The sequence below is a fragment of the Acanthochromis polyacanthus genome, chromosome 12 (assembly GCF_021347895.1).
Source record: "Acanthochromis polyacanthus isolate Apoly-LR-REF ecotype Palm Island chromosome 12, KAUST_Apoly_ChrSc, whole genome shotgun sequence".
NCBI lineage: Eukaryota > Metazoa > Chordata > Actinopteri > Pomacentridae > Acanthochromis > Acanthochromis polyacanthus.
Genome location: NC_067124.1, coordinates 40734576 through 40754100, shown reverse-complemented (window position 1 = coordinate 40754100; position 19525 = coordinate 40734576). Strand labels below are relative to the sequence as shown.

Here is a 19525-nt window from a genome sequence, read left to right as displayed (position 1 = left end):
AGGTTATTCATAAAGCCTTAAATATTTTATAAACTACAGAATAAATGTCTGCATAACAAAATCTGAAATATCAATCTAGAATTTAATCTAAATATTTATATTTTATGATAAATAAAAAAAACAAGCTTTGAATTGTGTCCAATTTTGAGTCCTGAGGACAATTTTTTGGTAATTTGGGGCAAATTTCAAAGCCTTTTAAACAGTTATTGACTTATTTTGAAAAGGCCACCAGTCATTTTCCCCAAATCTGAAACATAAAAACATCAAAGAAACACACACAAAGACATGGATGAATCTGCTCCAGACAAACGTATGAAGTGTTCCATTTATTGAAAACCATATAGAACTATTAAGTGTACACTGTCTGTGTAGATCTTCATAGTTTTTAGTAATAATTACAGCTACGGTTCAGGAGCTCATCTCTTCAACATGGAGACCAAACCTTTAGGCAGAAAACAAAGTGTGACATGAAGCTTCTTCTATTTGGTGATGAACATGTTGGAAGCACAGTGTGACGGTGGGAGACGAGCAAACAAACAAACAAACAAACAAAAAACTCCATTTCCTGCAGTTTCAACAGTTCATGATCAACAAGCCGGAACTTCCAGGCTTTCATTTCTTCACTTCTTTATTTTTTGATCATACAAAGGCATCGATTTGTCCGAGACGTTACAGTAAGTGGATGAGGAACGCTGGCACAACATCGGGTTCAAACATTGCACATGCTAAAGATTTTAATCCATCCCAGAACATCAGCAGGTTTCTATCATCACAACACATTCTCAGATTTAGTATTTTTTATTTGTCTCCTCTAATCAGTGTTTGTGTAAACAGTCCTACCCCCAGAATGATAGCATCCGTCTGTTATTCTACGTCTGCTAGTGTCTCCGACTTAAAGCTACTCTAGTGTCGTGTTTCTGTGCACAATAAACTCCTCGGCTTGGAAAGATTCGAAAACGCCGCCGAGGAATAAAGGTTCGCGTCCACGAGATGCGTTTTCCCACGTCTGAAAATTTCACACATGCTGGGTGGTCGATCGGGGGCGCTACAGGTCACGTGACCGCGCTGTCAGCTTGAAAAAACAGCAGCTTGGACACAAATTTTCTCTTTTATTTTGAAAACACTTTGGTAAAAATTATTTCTGAAAGCATTTGAGGCGAGAACTAAGAGTCGTTTAGGACAGTTTTAATACATTTGGGACATTTTTCAAAGCAGTTTAAACTGTTTTTACCTCATTTATGACACATTGTAAGAGGCTTTAGACAATCTGGAGTCATTCTGGGCAATTCTGAATCACTTTTGGGAGTTTTTAATTCACTTTAGACACGTTTTAAGACATTTTGGACAAGCTTTGAGTCTTTTTGCCCAATTTTGAGTCCTTCAGGGCAAGTTTTAAGTAGTTTTTAAAGCATTCTAAACTGTTTTTGCCTCATTTTTGACAAATTTTAAGTTACTTTAGGCCATTTTAAGTCATTTTCAACAATTTTTGAGTCATTTTGGACAAACTGCCAAAAATGATTCAAAATTGCCAAGAATGACTGGAATCCTGTGCAAAAAGCAATTTGAAGTGTGTCATAAAAGAGGTAAAAACAGTTTAGAAGAATTTGAAGTTTGATCCCAAATGACCCAGACGACTCAAAATGACCCAAAATGATTCAAAAATTGTTGAAACGGACTCAAAATTGCCTGAAGTAATTTAAAACATGTCTTAAATGGATTTAAAACAGTTTAAAATGATTTGAAAGCAACTTAACAATTTTCCTGAAGGATTCAGAATTGTGCAAAATGACACGAAGTTTGTCCAAAATGTCTGAAAATGTGTCTAAAATGAATTAAAAACTGCCCTAATCCCCTAAAGTAACTGAAAATGTGTCATAAATGAGGTAAAAATTGTTTAAAATGCTTTGAAACATCCACAAAAGGACTTAAAATTGTCCTAAACGACTTATTTCTCGCCTCAGATGCTTTCAGAAATACTTTTTGCTGAAGAGTTTTGGAGATAAAGCCTCTACGTTTGGTCACCTGACCTCTGCTGAACGCCCAGCATACGGGACATTTTCAGACGCTCATCAGAAAGTCGTCTTGCGAACACGCCGTTTAAGGCTGTGATTCTGGAAAGGTCATTTTTGTTCAGACGTTTTTATTTCATGTTCAACAGGCTGCAGAAAGCTGCTCTCAGACATCGACTGGCTGACAGAAACAGACTCTGCAGAGACGCCGCTCAACGGCTCAAACAAACTGAGAAGCGTCGCTAACTTTAGCGTGTAGCCGACTAGCATGCTCAGAGATGTTCTCCTGTCTGACAGGAGGTTAAGAAAGGAAAGGTGAAGGTTCAGCTGCTGTCTGGGGTCAGGTAAGGCGTTCCTCAGGGAGCTGTGTCTGGACGGACGGAGGTTCAACTCTAAACTCTGGGTTTAATCTCACTGTAAGGCAAAAACCAGGTAGTGCTTTCTCTGCATGCGTTCTACGACGTACACATCCCACGCATGCACTATACGCACGGAAAAACAACAAAAAAACCATAAACATTCGTTTGTTCTTCCCTCTTGGTCATCCGAGGCTCTCTGTGCAGCATCCTCTCATCCCTGCAGGCGTGGCTCAGTGCTTCATCCCTTCAGTTCATCCTCAGAAACCCTTTGAGATGATCCAGTAGATGTGTGGACGATCCCTGATTAGAACCTGGTGATCTTCACCCCGGAGTCTCCGACGATCAGCCGAGCCATGGAGGGATGGACCTGAGGGACAAACCCATCAGTAATCAGTGGAAAACCACGGCTTCAACGAGGAAATACGGCGTTAAAACAAACTGAGATTCCATCAAAGTCCTGAACCACAAAACCACCAGCAGCCTCGAGAGGCCAGCTTCCTTCAAAAATAGAAAAAAAGACAAAAAAAATGGCAAAATTCTACCGATAATCACAGATAGAAGCCGTAAAAACTGAAAATATTGTTGGATTTTCTGTTTCCAGATGGTCTGAGAACCACTCATGAGAGACATTTAGTTCAGTCAGGAAAATTAAAAAACTGAATCAAAGTCTGTAAAAAAATAAAAATAAAAAATGGCAAAATTAAACTAAATCTGAGCTTAAAACTGTGATATTTCTTTAAAATAACTGAATTCTACACGACTCATTTAAAACTTGTCTAAAATAAACCATTTGAATTAACAGAAGTCTGTAAAAAATTTTAAAAAATGAAAGAAAAATCTATAAAATGAAACCAAATCTGAGCTTAAAATTGGGATATTTCTTCAGAATAACTACAGTCTACATTTAAAAATCTGTAAGAACCAAAAATAAAATAAAAGAAAGAAAACTTGGGAAAATGTTACCAATAACCACAGCCAGAAACTGGAGAAACTGAAAATATCGTTGGATTTTCTGTTAGCTGATGGTCTGAGAATCGCTTATGAGAGACGTTTGGCTCTGTCAGGAAAATTAAAAATCTGAGCTGAAAATTGTGCCTTTTTTTAAAGTAACTTCAGTCTAAATTTAAAAATCTACCAGAAATAAACAGTTTGCATGAACCAAAGTTTGTAAAAATAAAAAATAAAGAAAAATTGGCAAAAATTAAACCAAATCTGAGCTCAAAATTCTGATATTAAAAAAACTCTACACGTCTCATTCAAAAAAAATTGTCTAAAATAAACCGTCTACGTGAAGCAAAGTCTGTAAAAAATGTAAAAAAGAAAGAAAAATTGGCAAAATTCTACCAATAATCACTTGGTTCTGCCAGGAAAATTAAAAAATATGAGTTTAAAATTGGGATATATCTTTAGAATAACTTCAGTCTACATTTAAAAATCTGCCAGAAATAAAGCGTCTGCATGAATCAAAGTGTGTAAAAAACAAACAGAAAAAATAATTTAAACCAATAATCCCTTGGTTCTGTCTGGAAAGTGACTAAATCAGAGCTTAGAATTGTAATATTTTAAAAACATTTTCATTCTACATCGTAAATTTGACCGGTTCAAACTAGTTCTGACTGGTTCTGCTCTGATCATCGCCGTCCGTCCTCCGGTTCCTCACCTGGGCCTGCAGCGGTCCGTACGGAACCAGCTCCCCGTCCACGGTCAGGGTTCCGCGGGCCGACAGCGGCTGCAGCCTGAAGGCCCGGCAGGAGACGTGGCTGACGTAGGGCGAGCTGACCGAGTGGTGGGTTCCTCTCTCCATGGCGAAGAACAGCCGCAGCAGCGTCGCCCTGGAGATCCCGGCACGCACGAAGGTCAGGTGGATCAGCCCGTCGTCGAAGCGGGCCTGGGGGGCGGCGTGCAGGTCGGCCCCCAGGTGGCTCTGGTACAAGGCCAGGACCAGCACGAAGTCCCCCTCGATGGTGACCCAGTCCCTGGTGGGCAGCGGCTGGTCCAGGGGGGGCAGCAGGTGGTCCCGGGGCAGGTCCGGGGGCAGCGCCACCCACGGACGGTTCTTCAGAGGCCCGGCAGGCTCAGCCAGGTCGAAGCTGAAGGAGGACGGGGTCCGGAGGGACGGGGACGGAGACGAGGAGCCGGGGGTGTTGGGACGGGGGGCCAGGAAGGACGAGGAGTGGGGGGAGGCGCAGGACGGGGACGAGGGCGGCGTCGGGGACAGGGACAGGGACAGGGACGGCAGCTTGGGGGGCAGAGAGTTGGAGTGGGAGTGCTGCAGCAGCGACAGCGGTCTGGGCCGGTTCTGGTTCTGGTCCAGGGTCTGGGGCTTGTAGGAGAAGGGGGAGTGTCTGAAGGGGGAGGAGATGGTGAGGGAGCGCTCCCGGGACACGTCCAGCGGGTACGAGTCCTTCTGGTAGAAGCTTCCGTTCAGGTCCTCCACGCCGTACGGAGCTCCAGAGTCCTCCTGGACGAACAGAGCGTTGGAGATCTGGCTGGACGGAGCCGAGTTCTTCCTCCGCCGGTTCTCCTGCGGCTCCTCCTGGAAGTTCTCCGGCTCCTCGTCGACCTCCTGACCCAGGTCCAGCTGGGAGCGCTCCCTCAGTTGTCCGTCCCTATCCTGGTCCTCCTCCCCCAGCTCTCTGGCCTGCAGAGCCCCGTCCTCATCCCTCCCCCGGTCCTCCTCCTCGTCCCGGATCCTCTCCATCCTCTCGTCACGTTCGGTGGACTCGGAGCTGGTCCCGGACTTCTCCTCCTCCATCTCCACCTCCAGCTCCCCCTCTCTCTCCCGGTCCTCAGCCAGGCTGCTGGCTCTCACCACCCCGGCTCCTCCTCCTCCTCCCCTGGCTCTCCTCCTCTTCTCCCTCTCCCTCTGCCTCTCCTCCTTCTCCCTCTCTCCCTCCCCCCGGCGGAGGCTCCTCTGCTCGCTGATGCCCATGTCGGAGCAGGTCCGGTGGATGGGCGTCCTGCAGAAGCCCTCCAGACCCTCGGTGATGCTGCGGGACAGCGGCCTCCTGGGGGGGGGGGCGTGGTGTCCGGAGAGGAGGCCACCATGGAGGGGGCAGATAGGAAAGCCGGCCTTTGTAGGAGCGGAGGGAGGCGATCCGGACCAGGGTTCCTAAGGTGAAGCGAGCCGAGCCCAGACCTCGGTACCTGCAGATCCACAGGAGAAGACAATTGTGGAGAAAGAGACATCTGGCACAAAATGTAACGATCCAGAAAGAAACAGGAAAAAGAAGGACGCTTCAATTCTCAGGGTCGCTCACTAGAAACTTAACTTCTAAAAAAACAGATTTTTGAAGTTTAAAGCTAAAATATTTAACATTTTAAAGCTCTAATATACACGATTTTATACCACAAATATCAGCTAAACATCAGGGTTGATGAGTATTTTTTTTAAAAGTTTTTGTTTTGGTAATTGTTTTTAGGCTTTTGTGGTTGTTTTGTGTTTGACTGTGGTCCTTTTGTGGTTTTTTTGTGGCTGTTTTGTGTCTCTGTGGTCGTTTGTGTTTCTTTGTGGTTGTTTTGTGTTTCTTTGTGGTCGTTTTGGGCTTTTTTGTGGCTGTTTTGTGGCTGTTTTGTGTTTCTTTGTGTTCGTTTTATGGCTTTTTGTTGTCATTTTTCCCATTTGTGGTTGTTTTATGTGTGATTGTGGTCTTCTCTTGGCTGTTCTGGGTGTTTCGTGTCTCTTTGTGGTCATATCTTGGCTTTTTGTGGTCATTTTTTGGCTTTTTGTGGTCATTTTTTGGCTTTTTGTGGTCATTTTTTGCCGTTTGTGGTTACATTTCCTAGAACTGTCCTCAAACAGTAAATAGCTGCTATATCTGGTTCCACATTCAGTCACCATATGTTTGAATTCCAGACTTGTGTAAACCAGCTGTTAAACGTTATTAAGCAGCTCCAGTTAAACTTTACCAGCCGTTAAATATTAAACCACAGACGGGCATCAGGAGCAGCTTCTACCTCTCGCTCTCGATGTCGACGTCGGACACAAAGCCCCAGGCGACCGACAGGAAGGAGAACAGCCTCCTGGGGGCTGAAGGCCGGCTGCTGCTGGAGGGGCTGGTGGTGACGGAGACCAGGTCCATGGGACGAACACCGCCTCGACACAGCAGGAAGCAGCAGTTCAACAGGAGGGGCTCTCGAAGGCACATGTCATACCTGAGGGAGGTGGAGAGGACACAAACAAGCTGCCATCAGGGAGGAAGAAGTGAACAACAGCAGCTCCATGCAGAAACACACAATACACACAAACACGTTGGCAGCATTTATAGCTTCTTGGAAACACTTTATTGGATTTTGTGGTCGTTTGTGGTGGTTTTGTGTCTCTTTGTGGTCGTTTTGTGTCTCTTTTTGTGTCTCTTTGTGGCGGTTTTGTGTCTCTTTGTGGCGGTTTTGTGTCTCTTTGTGGCAGTTTTGTGTCTCTTTGTGCTCGTTTTGTGTCTCTTTGTGCTCGTTTTGTGCCTCTTTGTGGTGGTTTTGTGCCTCTTTGTGGTCGTTTTGTGTCTCTTTGTGGTCGTTTTGTGTCTCTTTGTGGTCGTTTTGTGCCTCTTTGTGGTCGTTTTGTGTCTCTTTGTGGTGGTTTTGTGCCTCTTTGTGGTGGTTTTGTGCCTCTTTGTGGTGGTTTTGTGCCTCTTTGTGGTGGTTTTGTGCCTCTTTGTGGTCGTTTTGTGTCTCTTTGTGGTCGTTTTGTGCCTCTTTGTGGTCGTTTTGTGTCTCTCTGTGGTCGTTTTGTGCCTTATTGTGGTCGTTTTGTGTCTCTCTGTGGTCGTTTTGTGCCTCTTTGTGGTCGTTTTGTGCCTCTTTGTGGTCGTTTTGTGTCTCTTTGTGGTCGTTTTGTGTCTCTTTGTGGTCGTTTTGTGTCTCTTTGTGGCGGTTTTGTGTCTCTTTGTGGTCGTTTTGTGCCTCTTTGTGGTCGTTTTGTGTCTCTTTGTGGTCGTTTTGTGCCTCTTTGTGGTCGTTTTGTGTCTCTTTGTGGTGGTTTTGTGCCTCTTTGTGGTGGTTTTGTGCCTCTTTGTGGTCGTTTTGTGTCTCTTTGTGGTCGTTTTGTGCCTCTTTGTGGTCGTTTTGTGTCTCTCTGTGGTCGTTTTGTGCCTTATTGTGGTCGTTTTGTGTCTCTCTGTGGTCGTTTTGTGTCTCTTTGTGGTCGTTTTGTGCCTCTTTGTGGTCGTTTTGTGCCTCTTTGAGGTCGTTTTGTGTCTCTTTGTGGTCGTTTTGTGCCTCTTTGTGGCGGTTTTGTGTCTCTTTGTGGTCGTTTTGTGCCTCTTTGTCGCGGTTTTGTGTCTCTTTGTGGTCATTTTGTGTCTCTTTGTGGTGGTTTTGTGCCTCTTTGTGGTCGTTTTTGTTCCGTCCTACCCTGCGTGGTGGTTGATGGATCCAGCCAGTGCATTCCCAGAGCCACAGGGCAGAATGCCGACAGGTGTTTTTATTGCTTGTTCCCAGTCCGGCCGTTCCATCAGCCCATTAATAACCTATAGGACAAATGACCACATTAGATATGCAGAAAACCCGTAAATCCAGCGGTCTGTTCCAGTTTGACCGACCTCATGCAGCAGACCGTCTCCAGAGATGATGATGATGCCGTCCCACTCCGGCAGAGAAATCTCTCTGATGAGCTCTCTGGCGTGGTTCTGACGTTCTGAAACACATTTATCAGGTTAAAAATCTGTTGTAAATGAGGCTCATTTCATCTCATAATCATCACATTTTCATCTCTGATTTACCTGAAAAATTCCAAGCATAAAATATGAACATTTAGAAAGATGTTTGTGGAATTTTAGCTTCACATCTCAAATACTTCCTGAGATCCTTTCTGAAATCAGTTTGAACACCGAAATGTGAGGAACTATTAAAGATTAAAACCTGAACTTTTCTCTCTTATTGCTCAGAATCTGTAAAATCATTTGACTCCAGAGCGCTGCTTGGATCAGACGATCTACTAACCTCTGAGTTTTGGTGTCAGAGCTGGTATTCTACATGTTTAGTTTAGTTTTATTGTGACCTGCAGCTACATGAGGTTCAGGAAACATCACGACTTACCTTCTGATTAGCAGATTTATGGTTAAGGAGCTTAAAGATGGAACTTTAAAATATCTTTATAAATCGATAATATAAATATCCAGACTTTATGATACAAATAAAGATAAAATTGTGTTTTTCTGGTCCTCAGTGACTTGAAACTTTCCAAAATGACTCAAAATGTCCAAAATGACACTGAATTAGTGAATAAAATCTGTTAAATAGTCCAAAATTGGATTAAAATGGTCTATAGTGACAAAATAAAATTATCAAAAATTAGACCAAAAATTATCCAAAAATTCTTTAAAAGTGCAGAAAATGTCTTCAATTCCTCCATAATCAGAGATGATTGATCTACTGTCCAATATTCCAGATTCTGGATCAATGACACGATGAGAAACTTTCAGGTTTTTATCTTTAATAGTTCCAAACTGACTCAGATTTAATTAATGATGGAAGTGGATTGATAGGGGATTTATGATTCTTTTTCATAGTAAATTTTAGCTTTATCAAGCTGAAAACTCACAGTTATCTTTATCAATATCCATATTTTGTTCAGTAAAATGTTCAGACAATCAAGTTCAAAGCATATTTTACTTTTACAACATGTCTGTTTGTTGCTTTAATTTACTAATAATAATAATAACTAATATTTTGATGGACGATTGCTTTGAGAAATGATCAGTACAGATCAGAAAGATGTGATTTTCTGCCTCTAACTGATTTTCTTTTTCTGTTTAAACCGAGGCTTTAACATTGAATCATCTCTGAGGTGAAATATTTGCGATTTTTGAGCATAAAACAGGATAAAAATCAGCTCAGAATGAAGCTAAACTCTGACATGTACTAACTGTGCTGTGTTTAATGCAGGTGAGCTGTTACCTGTCTGGATGAGGTTGTAGCTGATGTTGGCCTCTCGGATCATTGGCAGGATGTGGGTCGAACACCACTGAATCGCTTGGCCCCGCCCACTGAAGGGATTGACCAATAACAGTAGTCGCCTGGGACGAGGTAGCAGACTTCTTGAAAATTCTGGATTAAGAAAACAAGAAAGAATATGAACAAATTAATCCACTGAATTCCTCTTTGCAGTTTCATTTTAACTCACTGTGAGACAAAACAGATACAAAATGAGAAAAAAATAAAAAAGGAGAAAAAGGAGATAAAAATGTGAAAAAGATACAAAATGAGAAAAAAGACACAACATGAGGAAAACATACAAAATGAGAAAAAAGATTTAAAAATGAGAAAAAAGACATTAAAAATGTGAAAAATTAGATACAAAATGAGAAAAAACAAAAAATTAGAAAAAGGAGATAAAAATGTGAAAAAGGTACAAAATGAGAAAAAACAGATACAAAATGAGAGAAAAGATTTTAAAAATGAGAAAAAATAGATTAAAAATGTGAAAAATGAGATACAAAATGAGAAAAGAGACACAAAATAAAAAATTGGATTAAAAGCTTTTAAAAATTTGATTCAGAATTAGAACAATGAGATGCAAAACAAGAAAAAAGAGACATAAGGAAAAAAGAGATACAAAATGCAAAAAATGACACAAAATGAGAAAGACACACAAAATGAGGAGAAAAGAAATACAAAATGAGAAAAAACACATCCAAAATAAGAAAAAATAGAAAAATGAGATGAGAAAAAAGGTATAAAATATGAAAAATGAGACACAAAATAAGAAATAAGAGACACAGCATGAGAAAAATGAGACAAAATTAGAAAAAAGACAAAATGAGAAAAAAGAGACACAAAATAAGAAAAAAGTATACAAAATAAGAAAATGAGAAAAATGAGGAACAAAATGCTTATTACTCATTCACTCTGTTGACAGCAACACGATTTTCTTTTAGTTTGTCAGATGTTCTGTATGTTGTCACGTTAATGCTGTGAAATATTGATAAAATACCACAATTTGAAGCTTCGATTTGGTTCATTTTACCAACTGAGCTGTTATCTGGTTTTGTTTTTGCAGTTTCTGGCTGATAAATTGTGTTATGTTGGTGATTTTCTTTAAGAAGATCACATGTCTTTCAAACCTGCCGGTGGATTTCTGGATTAAAACCAAAGGAGTTATTGTTCGGGACTTCATTTTCAGATCCAGCCAAGTAGGACGTAAGATAAGCTGTTATTACAACGTTGCCCAACCCTGAACTTTCTCCTTTATTTCACCTCACAGGACCCGTTTTAATCTACTGTACATTATCTGCTTCTCAATTCAGTTCAGATAAATAGCAAAAGACACCTGTAGCATGCACAAGATAGGAATCAAAGGCAGTAAAAAAAAAAGAGCTAAAGCATTCACAATTCTACAATTTCATTTAGCAAACACTTTTATCCATCTGAGAGTAGACAGAACATTTAATATTTATCTAAACAAACATGCTCATCTGTCATCAGTCCAGCTCAGAATAAATATAAATCTCTAAGAAGTGGTTGGGTGGGAGGAGATGAAAGCACTGTCAGATAATCCGACGTTACGCAACAAACACCACCGCAGCAAATCTGCAGGAAAGCCAACTAACCACAGCTGCATCAGCATGAAAACTCACAGAAAGAGAGTCATGAATGAAGCAGCACACCGAGGAAAATCAGAGGAATGGAAGGAAATTAAAAACAGTTTGATCACAGCTCATAATAGAGAGGTAAAGATAACATCTAAAGAGAAGCAAAACAACAGAAAGGGGATAAAACTGTCCTACAAGCAGGAAAATGACCAAAAACAGACCAAAATATAGAAAAAATAAGAAAAATGAGATACAAAATAAAAACATTAAACACAAAATGAGAAAAATGAGAGGCAAAACAACAGAAACAGGAAGAAATGTCCTAAAAACAGATAAAATTACCAAAGAGACAAAAAGTTAGAAAAACCTGACACAACAAAAGAGACAAAATGAGAAAAGAGAAACACAATGAGGAAAAAAAGCAAAACAGCAGAAAGGAAATAAAACTGTTCTAAAAAACAAACAAAAGATTAAAAAGGTAGAAAAATCTGACACAAATTGAGAAAATGAGAAACAAAATGAGAAAAGAGACAAAATGAGAAGAGATACAAAATGAGAAAAAAAGACACAAAATAAGAAAACAAGACAATAAATGAGAAAAACTAGACAAAAAATTAGAAAAAACAAAATGAGAAAAGACACAAACTGAGAAAAATTAGACAAAAAATGAGAAAAAACAAAATGAAAAAAGACTCAAAATGAGAAAAATGAGACACAAAATAAGAAACAAAATGAGAAAAATGAAAAAAAATGAAACAAATGAGACAAAATGAGAAAAAAGATACAAAATGAGAAAATGAGAAGACAAAACAACAGAAAAGGAAAAAATTGTCCTATAAAATGAAAAAAATACTAAAAATAAAGTAGAAAAAAGATGGAAGATGTTGGTTATTAAGAAGTCAGAACTCGGTGTGAAATGTGCGGCTATCTGTGTGATAAATAACTGAGTAATTTTAGGTTTCACAGGAAGCAGCAGCTCCACCCTCAGCGTTTCTACGTTCAGCTTTCATTGATACAGAAACATGTGTTCAGGACAGATAAGGAAAGAAAAGAAGCACAGAAAAAGACATGGACACGTGAAACAAACAAGCAAAACTCTGAAAACTAAACCTCACAGCCTCTTAGAGTGTATTAGTTTAATCCCCTTTTGTTTTTTGTTCCTAAAACGTCTGAATGCTGCGATCAGAAAGGGTCAGCGTGACATTCAGCTCAACAAAGGAGACACAAATCAGAGCAGAAGGAGCTGAACAATCCAACTCTTATTCTAAATCCTTTTTAATAAAACCATCCAGCTCCAGCAGGTTTCAACGATCAAGGTCTGCTGATAAAAACAGAGCTGCTGCACCTTTGACACAATCAGTCATTTAGAAGCAGATCTGAGCTTCAGTTTAATCCAACTTTGGGTTCAGAATAAACAGAACACTTGTTTCTGTCCTTTATGCCCCACAAGAAACCAAAAGTTTGTAGACAGAAATATAATAATCTGCATTTTATCCCTCCGAGTCCCAAAATTGTCAGGTTTTCTTTTAAAAAAAAGCACACAGAAATTGGCTAAATTTAAAGCATATCTGTAAAATAACAAAACATTCTAAGCAAAACCAAACCACAAAACCAAACAAACGGGAAAAACACAAGTGACAAATCTAGAAAAGAGAAACAAAATGACAGAAAGGAGACAAAACTGTCCTGAAAATAAATTAAAAGGCCAAAAAAAGACAAAAGGAGAAAAAATTGATGCAAAATGAGAAGAAAGCAAGATATAAAATAAAAAATGAGACACAAAATGACCAAAACAAGGGAAAGCGCAACACAAAACGAGAAAAATGAGACACAAAATGAGAAAAAACAAGAGAAAATGGAACATAAAACACAAAATGAGAACAATGAGACGCATAATGAGAAAAATGAGACAAAATGAGAAAAAAGTGACACAAAATGAGACAAAAATTAGAGAAATTATATACAAAATGAGAAAAAACAGATAAAAATAAATAGAAAAATGAGACAAAATGAGAAAAATAGGCAAAACAACTGAAAGGAAATAAAACTGTCCTAAAAACAGATAAAATGATTAAAAAGAGACAAAAAAGTAGAAAAATCTGACACAAAATGAGAAAAAATGACAAAGAGAAAAAATGAGAAAAAAGAGAGGCAAACTGACAGAATAAAACTACATTGTTTTTATCTTACTGTGTGTTTTTCTTTTATGTTTAAGACATGGATGGAAATTAGCCTAAATCTGGCTAAATTATTGTAATCTGGTGGAAACCTATGAGATTATACGTTGGATTTTCCTGTTAAAAGGCTGTTTTTCTGCCACTGTGGCCTTAGGGCTGCTCTGGGGGTTCATAGGGGTTCTGTAAAACATCTTGAGACAATGTGACTGTAATTGGCGCGAGAGAAACAAAATTTAATTAAATCCCGTCCACATAAATACAGAAACAGTAAAATAATCAATGTGGTCAAACTCACCGGTGTCGGCGCTGACGCTCACCCCCCTCAGTAAACACTGCACAGCGGCCGACCACCTCTCCGCCTCCGGCCGGCTCTCAGACAGGTAGGCCCTCACCTGCCGCCGCCGGGACACGCCTTTCCGTCGCTTCCCCGGCGGGTACCAGTACAGCACCAGCAGAGGGGGCGCCGGCGAGCGGGGGCAGCTGCAGCCCACCAGCTCCGACAGGGGCAGCAGCAGCCGGGCCTCCTTCCCCGGTCGGGGCGCCAGGCGCTGGATGTGGATGTGGGTGTGGGTGAGGGTCAGGGCGTAGCTGGAGGCCGGCGTCGGGGAGGCAGCCGGTGAGATTCCTCCGGGGCCGCCGGGGCTGTTGGGGCAGCTGTTGTTGTTGTTGTTGCCGCCGCCAGAGCCCCAGCTGGCAAACTGGCTGTGGAGGAGGGCTTCGGCCGGAGGCGGCGAGGACGGAGAGCGCATGCTGCCGGACGGCGGTGATCTCTATTCTGTCTGTAAATGTGGTGGAAAATCAGGACGGAGCTGCAGCTCTGAGTGAGAACTTTATCCCTGAAACCCCTCCCCGTCTGCAGCGCTTCGACTCGACCTGAACCGTCCGTCCACGCCGGCCGCTCGTCTTCATTTGAAAACAGAAAAAAAAAATCCACTTCTTCAGGTTTTTTTATCCAGTGAAGTTCAGAAACTGGTCAGTTTGATCCATCAGCTTCGACATGTTCAAAAATCAGTCGTCTAAACAAAAAGAGTTGTTCACAAAGGTTGCATAAGTATAAAAATACATTAAATCTGCCTGACGAGGAGCGAGCAGCGACAAAAACTTAAATAATTACACACTTATTAACAAAAAACACGTCCTCTGGCTGTGAATGAGACAAAAAAACAAAACACACCTTGTTGGCACAAGGAGGCTACAAGAATTAACTTAAATGAACACAGAGTAGAGCTTTCTGCAGTGTTTTCATGTTCGCTGCTGCCTGAAGGGGACAAAGAGGCGATAAGCGACACTTTCTGCAGACCTTACACTCCTCTGGACTCTCAGAGATGTGAAGGAGCAGCCAGACGCCTCCACGGTAGTGTTAAACTTTAAGTCCGACAAAAACCAAACGAAAACAAACAAAAAACAAAGAGACAAACAAGGAGCCGGTTCCAGTCCTCGGTTTTATGTCATGTTCATCCTGGAGTCCAGCCTCACGTTCCCTCCCACAGATCTCTGCTCCTGGAGGCAAAAAGGCAAAGAAGTGGAGTAAAAACACTGCTTCACGTCTAAAACCCTCCCAGAATAAAACCCAGCGCTGATTAAACCGGATTTAAAGCACAGAAGGAAAACAGCTCAGCTTCATCACAGAGCAGAGAAGGAATGAGGTGATAAGAGGAAGAGATTAGGAGGTGAAGCAACACCAGACCCATCTAACCTTTGACCAAAGGTGCGTCTGAAGCACAGAACGATCAGCAAAATCCACAAGAGTAACATTGGTCAGACGAGACCTTAATACAGCAAAAGAGAGACCTCTGAGAGCGAACAAATCAGGAAGACTTCACTGCTTTAGACCAAAAACACTCTAGAAATTGGTGAATTACAGATTAGAGTCCTAAAGAGCCCATAGATACACACTTCGTTGTCAAAAGTGTTTTACCTAAAGAAAAGCAAAATTTCACTGGTGTGATTTCTGCACAAAAAAAGAGATACAAAATGAGAAAAAGGCACACAAAATGAGAATGAAGAGATAAAAATTAGAAAAATGAGACACAAAATGACAAAAGGAGACTTAAAATTAGATAGAAAAGGAGAAAAAAGAGATACAAATAAAGAAAATTTTGATACAAAATGAGAAAAATGAGATAAAATGAGGAAAAATGAGACAAAATGAGAAAAGACATAAAATGAAACAAGACATCAAAAAGAGTCAAATGAGATACAAAATGATAAAAATGAGATACAAAATGAGAAAAAAGAGAAACAATATGAGAAAAAGATAAACACAATGACAAAAACAAAACGAGAAAAAGAGACATAAAATGAGAAGACACAAAAAATGAAAAAGAGATGCAAAATGAGACAAGAGATACAAAATTGTAAAAACACACAAAATGAGAAAAAAATGATACAAAATATAAAATGACACAAAATGATAAAAAATAGATACAAAATGATAAAAAGACAAAATAAGAAAAATAAGACACAAAATAACAAAATCGAGTTAGTAAATGAGAATGTTTTGTTGTGTTTTTCTATTTACACTCAGATGACATTTGCCTGATTGCGTAACGTCACAGACACCAGATTTTTGAGGATTTCATGACAATAACGTCATTTTTTCTGTCCTCTCTGACTCAGAGTCACACATCCTCATTGCTGCTGAGACGCCACATTATTCTGGATGAAAGGTTGAAGAAAATAACCACAGCTTTTATTTTCCACATTCACTGAACGTCCTCTGTGACCTAAACCACTAAACTTCAGAGGTTTTTCATCCAACAGTCTCCCATTTATCCCGTTAAGGAAACAGGTTCAGAAAGAGCCTAATGAGATGCTGAATCACACACAACAAAACTGAAAATGACTTTCTGACGGTGGGTATAAAATTCATGTTGTATTCTAAAAATGTCAGAAATTATACGAGCTTTCAAACAGACTCAGGAGTAACTGTGTCTGACTGATTGAAATCCCTTTATTCTCACATTTAGAGGGTGAATGTTGAATGAATTTAGTTTTATATCCTCTTAACATGAGCAAAAATGACCTAAATGAGAGACAAAAGGACACAGATGAGAAAAAAAGACAAGAAACACGCACATATCAACAAATACTAGACACAAACTGATACAACTAAGACACAAAACAACAAAAATGAGAAACAAAATGACCCACACAAGACATGACAGAAACGAGACACAAAATGACAGAAAAAAAGACACAGAAAGACAAAAACAAAACAGAAATCGACAAAAAATGACAAAAGCAAGACACAAAAGACAAAAATGAGACATAAAAGGACCGAAACCAGACACAAAAATAGATTTGGTCTCAGGACAAGAACATTTACACACTACTGATGTTTTAGGGTTTAATACGTGGAATATTATGGGATGGAAGACGTCCTCCAGTAACCTGAAGTTGTGTAAGTACAGTCAGAGGACTATCACTCATCTTAACCTTAAATTAATAAAGCGGTCGCATCGCTCAAGGTTTACAACAGCCAGGAAACATTATGCAAGCTGTGGCAGACAGAATCAATACTTGGCTGATGTCCTGGCCTGATAAAGGCCCCCATGCCCATTGTTGCACCTTGCCGTCCTTGAACAGGGCGGGACAGCAGGAATAATAATAATATGTGGAAGCTAATTCTGGCTGCAAACACAATGAGGCTGCTGCTGCTGCTGGGGGGCTTCAGGGCTTTTAGAAACCCCCCAGAACCACTCTGAGCTCAGGAACAGCCTTAAAACAGCAGCTCACACTCTGGACAAGCTTCAGCCACGGCTGTCTGCTGCTCACATCAGCTCAAATTAAAAGATATTCAACTTTAACCGCTAGCTGGTTAGCTCTCTGACAGGATGCTAGCCGGCTAACTTATTTCACTTTACCCCGGCAGTTAAAGCCCCCAGCGGCCGTTTACGTGAACTTTACAGCCTCTGGGTTCATTACAAGCCCACAGAAAGAATTTATGGTTTTAAATAGCGAAGTAGGTCGGAATAAAGATGCTAGCTGAAGCTGCTAGCTACATTAGCTGCAGCCCGAAGTTAGCTTCTGATTCGACGCTTCGTTTCCGGCAGTTAAGGGGAAAGTTGAGGAGAACTTAACTGAAAAAAAACTGTGAAATCTCATTTTTATACTTAATACCGTTATCCTGCAATCATTTCTGTGCCTTTTGTCAGTTGTCTGGTTGTGTAAATGTAAAAATACAGCAAAAATAAATACATGAAAACTTTAAAAACAGTGTGATAGTTCATTTAATCACTATAAAATCAATTGTGCATCTTAAATAAATCAGTGAAATCTCACTTTTTACCTATTAGCAAATAAAAGTTTCACAAATCACTGTTTCAAAGACTCTGTAGGACAATAAAACCCAGATCTGACTGGTCTATATATAACTGTTTTATATCTGGACCTGGTCTAATGTGGTCCAGAGCAGTAAATAATCTGTTTTTTCTGCATTTTAATTACAATAATCAGTGTTAGATGTTTGAAGTGAACCCTTAAAGGTGTCAGACACACACTTATATCTTTTACAAATGTCAAACCTTTCTATAACTTGTCAAAATGGAAAAATAAAGCAGATTTAACTGTTTTTATACTTCTGAACAACATTAATGAATGAAGGAATTAAACTTCTTTGCCTCTGCTGGATCCGTTTAATCGTTCTGATCTTCTGTAATCTGTTCTGTCTGCATCCTCACCACATTTCACGGCTTCGAGAGTTTTATTTCTACAGATATAGAACCCTAAATATGGCTTTCTAGGTAAAATATTTACTGTTATTCACTCAATCATGTCTGAAAACATTTGAAGTTCTCAAAATTCAGGCAGAATATTTTACAGGATTTAGTTTTAGGTCCCAAATAAGTGAACAAAATCTGACAAAAATGAGACACAAAATAACAGAAACGAGACCCAGAATGACAAAAACAAGACAAAAAATGTAGGAAAAAACAGAAATAAACAAGAAAACACCAGCTCCAGATGCAAAACCACTAAATATATCTGATCTAGACTGGTTTACGTACAAAAAATACTGTTACGAAATCTGCTTTTATTGTGTTTTAACAAAATAATTCAAACTGTGTTTTAAGGAATTTTCAGCCTTCCTAGGGAAGTCTAGTCCAGATTTTTGATTCAAAACTCGTCTAGAAGCTGTTAAATGTCTTTTTTTTTTTTTGCTGTTTCACAAACGGAACAAAGGTTCAGCAAATCAGAAATAGTGATTTAAGGAATCTTCAGGATCTCTGATATAATCTAGACCAATTTAAGCTGTTTATGTGTAGTGGTTTTAGATCTGGACCTGGTTTAATGTGATCCAGAGCCACTAATTCTCATTTTTCCTACATTTAAATGATGAGTCAACATGCCAAAAAAAAGTAGTGAAATCTCTTTTTTTTTAGCATGTTCAATGACAAAATAAAGGTTTCACACATTTGAAATTGGTTTCAAGCCTCTTTAGGATCGTTTAATCCGGTCTCAACCCGTTTGTTTTATGGTTTCACATCAGAAACTGAATAAATGTGGATTATATGAGGAAAAACAGCAGTTAAATCTCCCTTTTTGCATTCTCATTGTTAGAAATAAGATCACAAATGTAAAAAAAATAGCTTTTGGATAACATTAATGGTTCACCTAAGTGTCTAATCTGGGTTTGCAGCAGTGGAATGTGGAAAAAACAGAATTGTTGTCACATTTTTCCCTTATCTGCCCAAAAGGAAACATCGAATCAGAAGCTAACTTCAGCTAGCGGCGGCTAACAGCCTGCTAGCCGACATTTAGTTCTAATTTAACCCCGTTTTAACGAATATTTAAATTTTATTTTTAAAAAAGATATATACCCCAGACTGGTGGCACATCGAGAAGCTCCGGTCTGATATTTATCGTCTTGTTTTTTGTTGGGTTTATTGAGGAGCACAAGTTAGCGCAGATACGGCAACGTTAGCTAGCGGGCGCTGGATCCGGATCTATCCGGGCGAGGAGCTCGAAAAACGGCCAGTTTTTGAGGTTTAAAATCAACCAGCGGTGGAGTGAAAAACAGAAGAATTAAAGCCCGAACGATGGAGGTTTAAAAAGACCCACATTACCTCATGTTGGCTCCCCGCTCAGGACGGCAGACGAAGCGGTGGCTCGGTCAGGAAGTGTGCGGAGACGCAGCAGCGGCGGGTCTGAGCGGCGGAGAGGAAGCCCAATGACGAGCAGGAAGAGCCCGCAACACCCACCGACATTCTCCAATCAGGGACGGAGCCCCCCGCCGGCAGCCGGCCTCAGCATTGGGGCTTCATCACTGGGGACCACTGGGGATCAACACACCTAACAGGGAGCATCCAGACCCCTGCTGGAGGCTCTCCGAGTGGGGAGAAGCTGCGGCTACACTCGGTAAAGGAGTTCTGACAGCGGGTAGAAGCTGCAGTTCAATCCCGGTAACGGAGCTCTGAGAGCGGGTAGAAGCTGCAGCTCCACCCCGGTAA

The 19525-nt window shown here is 40.4% G+C and overlaps 1 protein-coding gene across 1 annotated transcript; it reads right to left on the bottom strand.

Annotated features, from left to right (window-relative positions):
- Positions 1–290: 290 nt before the first annotated feature.
- On the bottom strand, positions 291–19251 carry sphk2 (sphingosine kinase 2). The gene is given in 10 exon segments (XM_051957414.1): positions 291–2735; positions 4029–5380; positions 5383–5418; positions 5421–5515; positions 6326–6523; positions 7718–7833; positions 7906–8000; positions 9263–9412; positions 13369–14573; positions 19142–19251. Coding segments are annotated over 9 exon segments (2559 nt in total). The 5' UTR covers positions 13823–14573; positions 19142–19251; the 3' UTR covers positions 291–2672.
- Between the last annotated feature and the right edge of the window lie 274 nt (positions 19252–19525).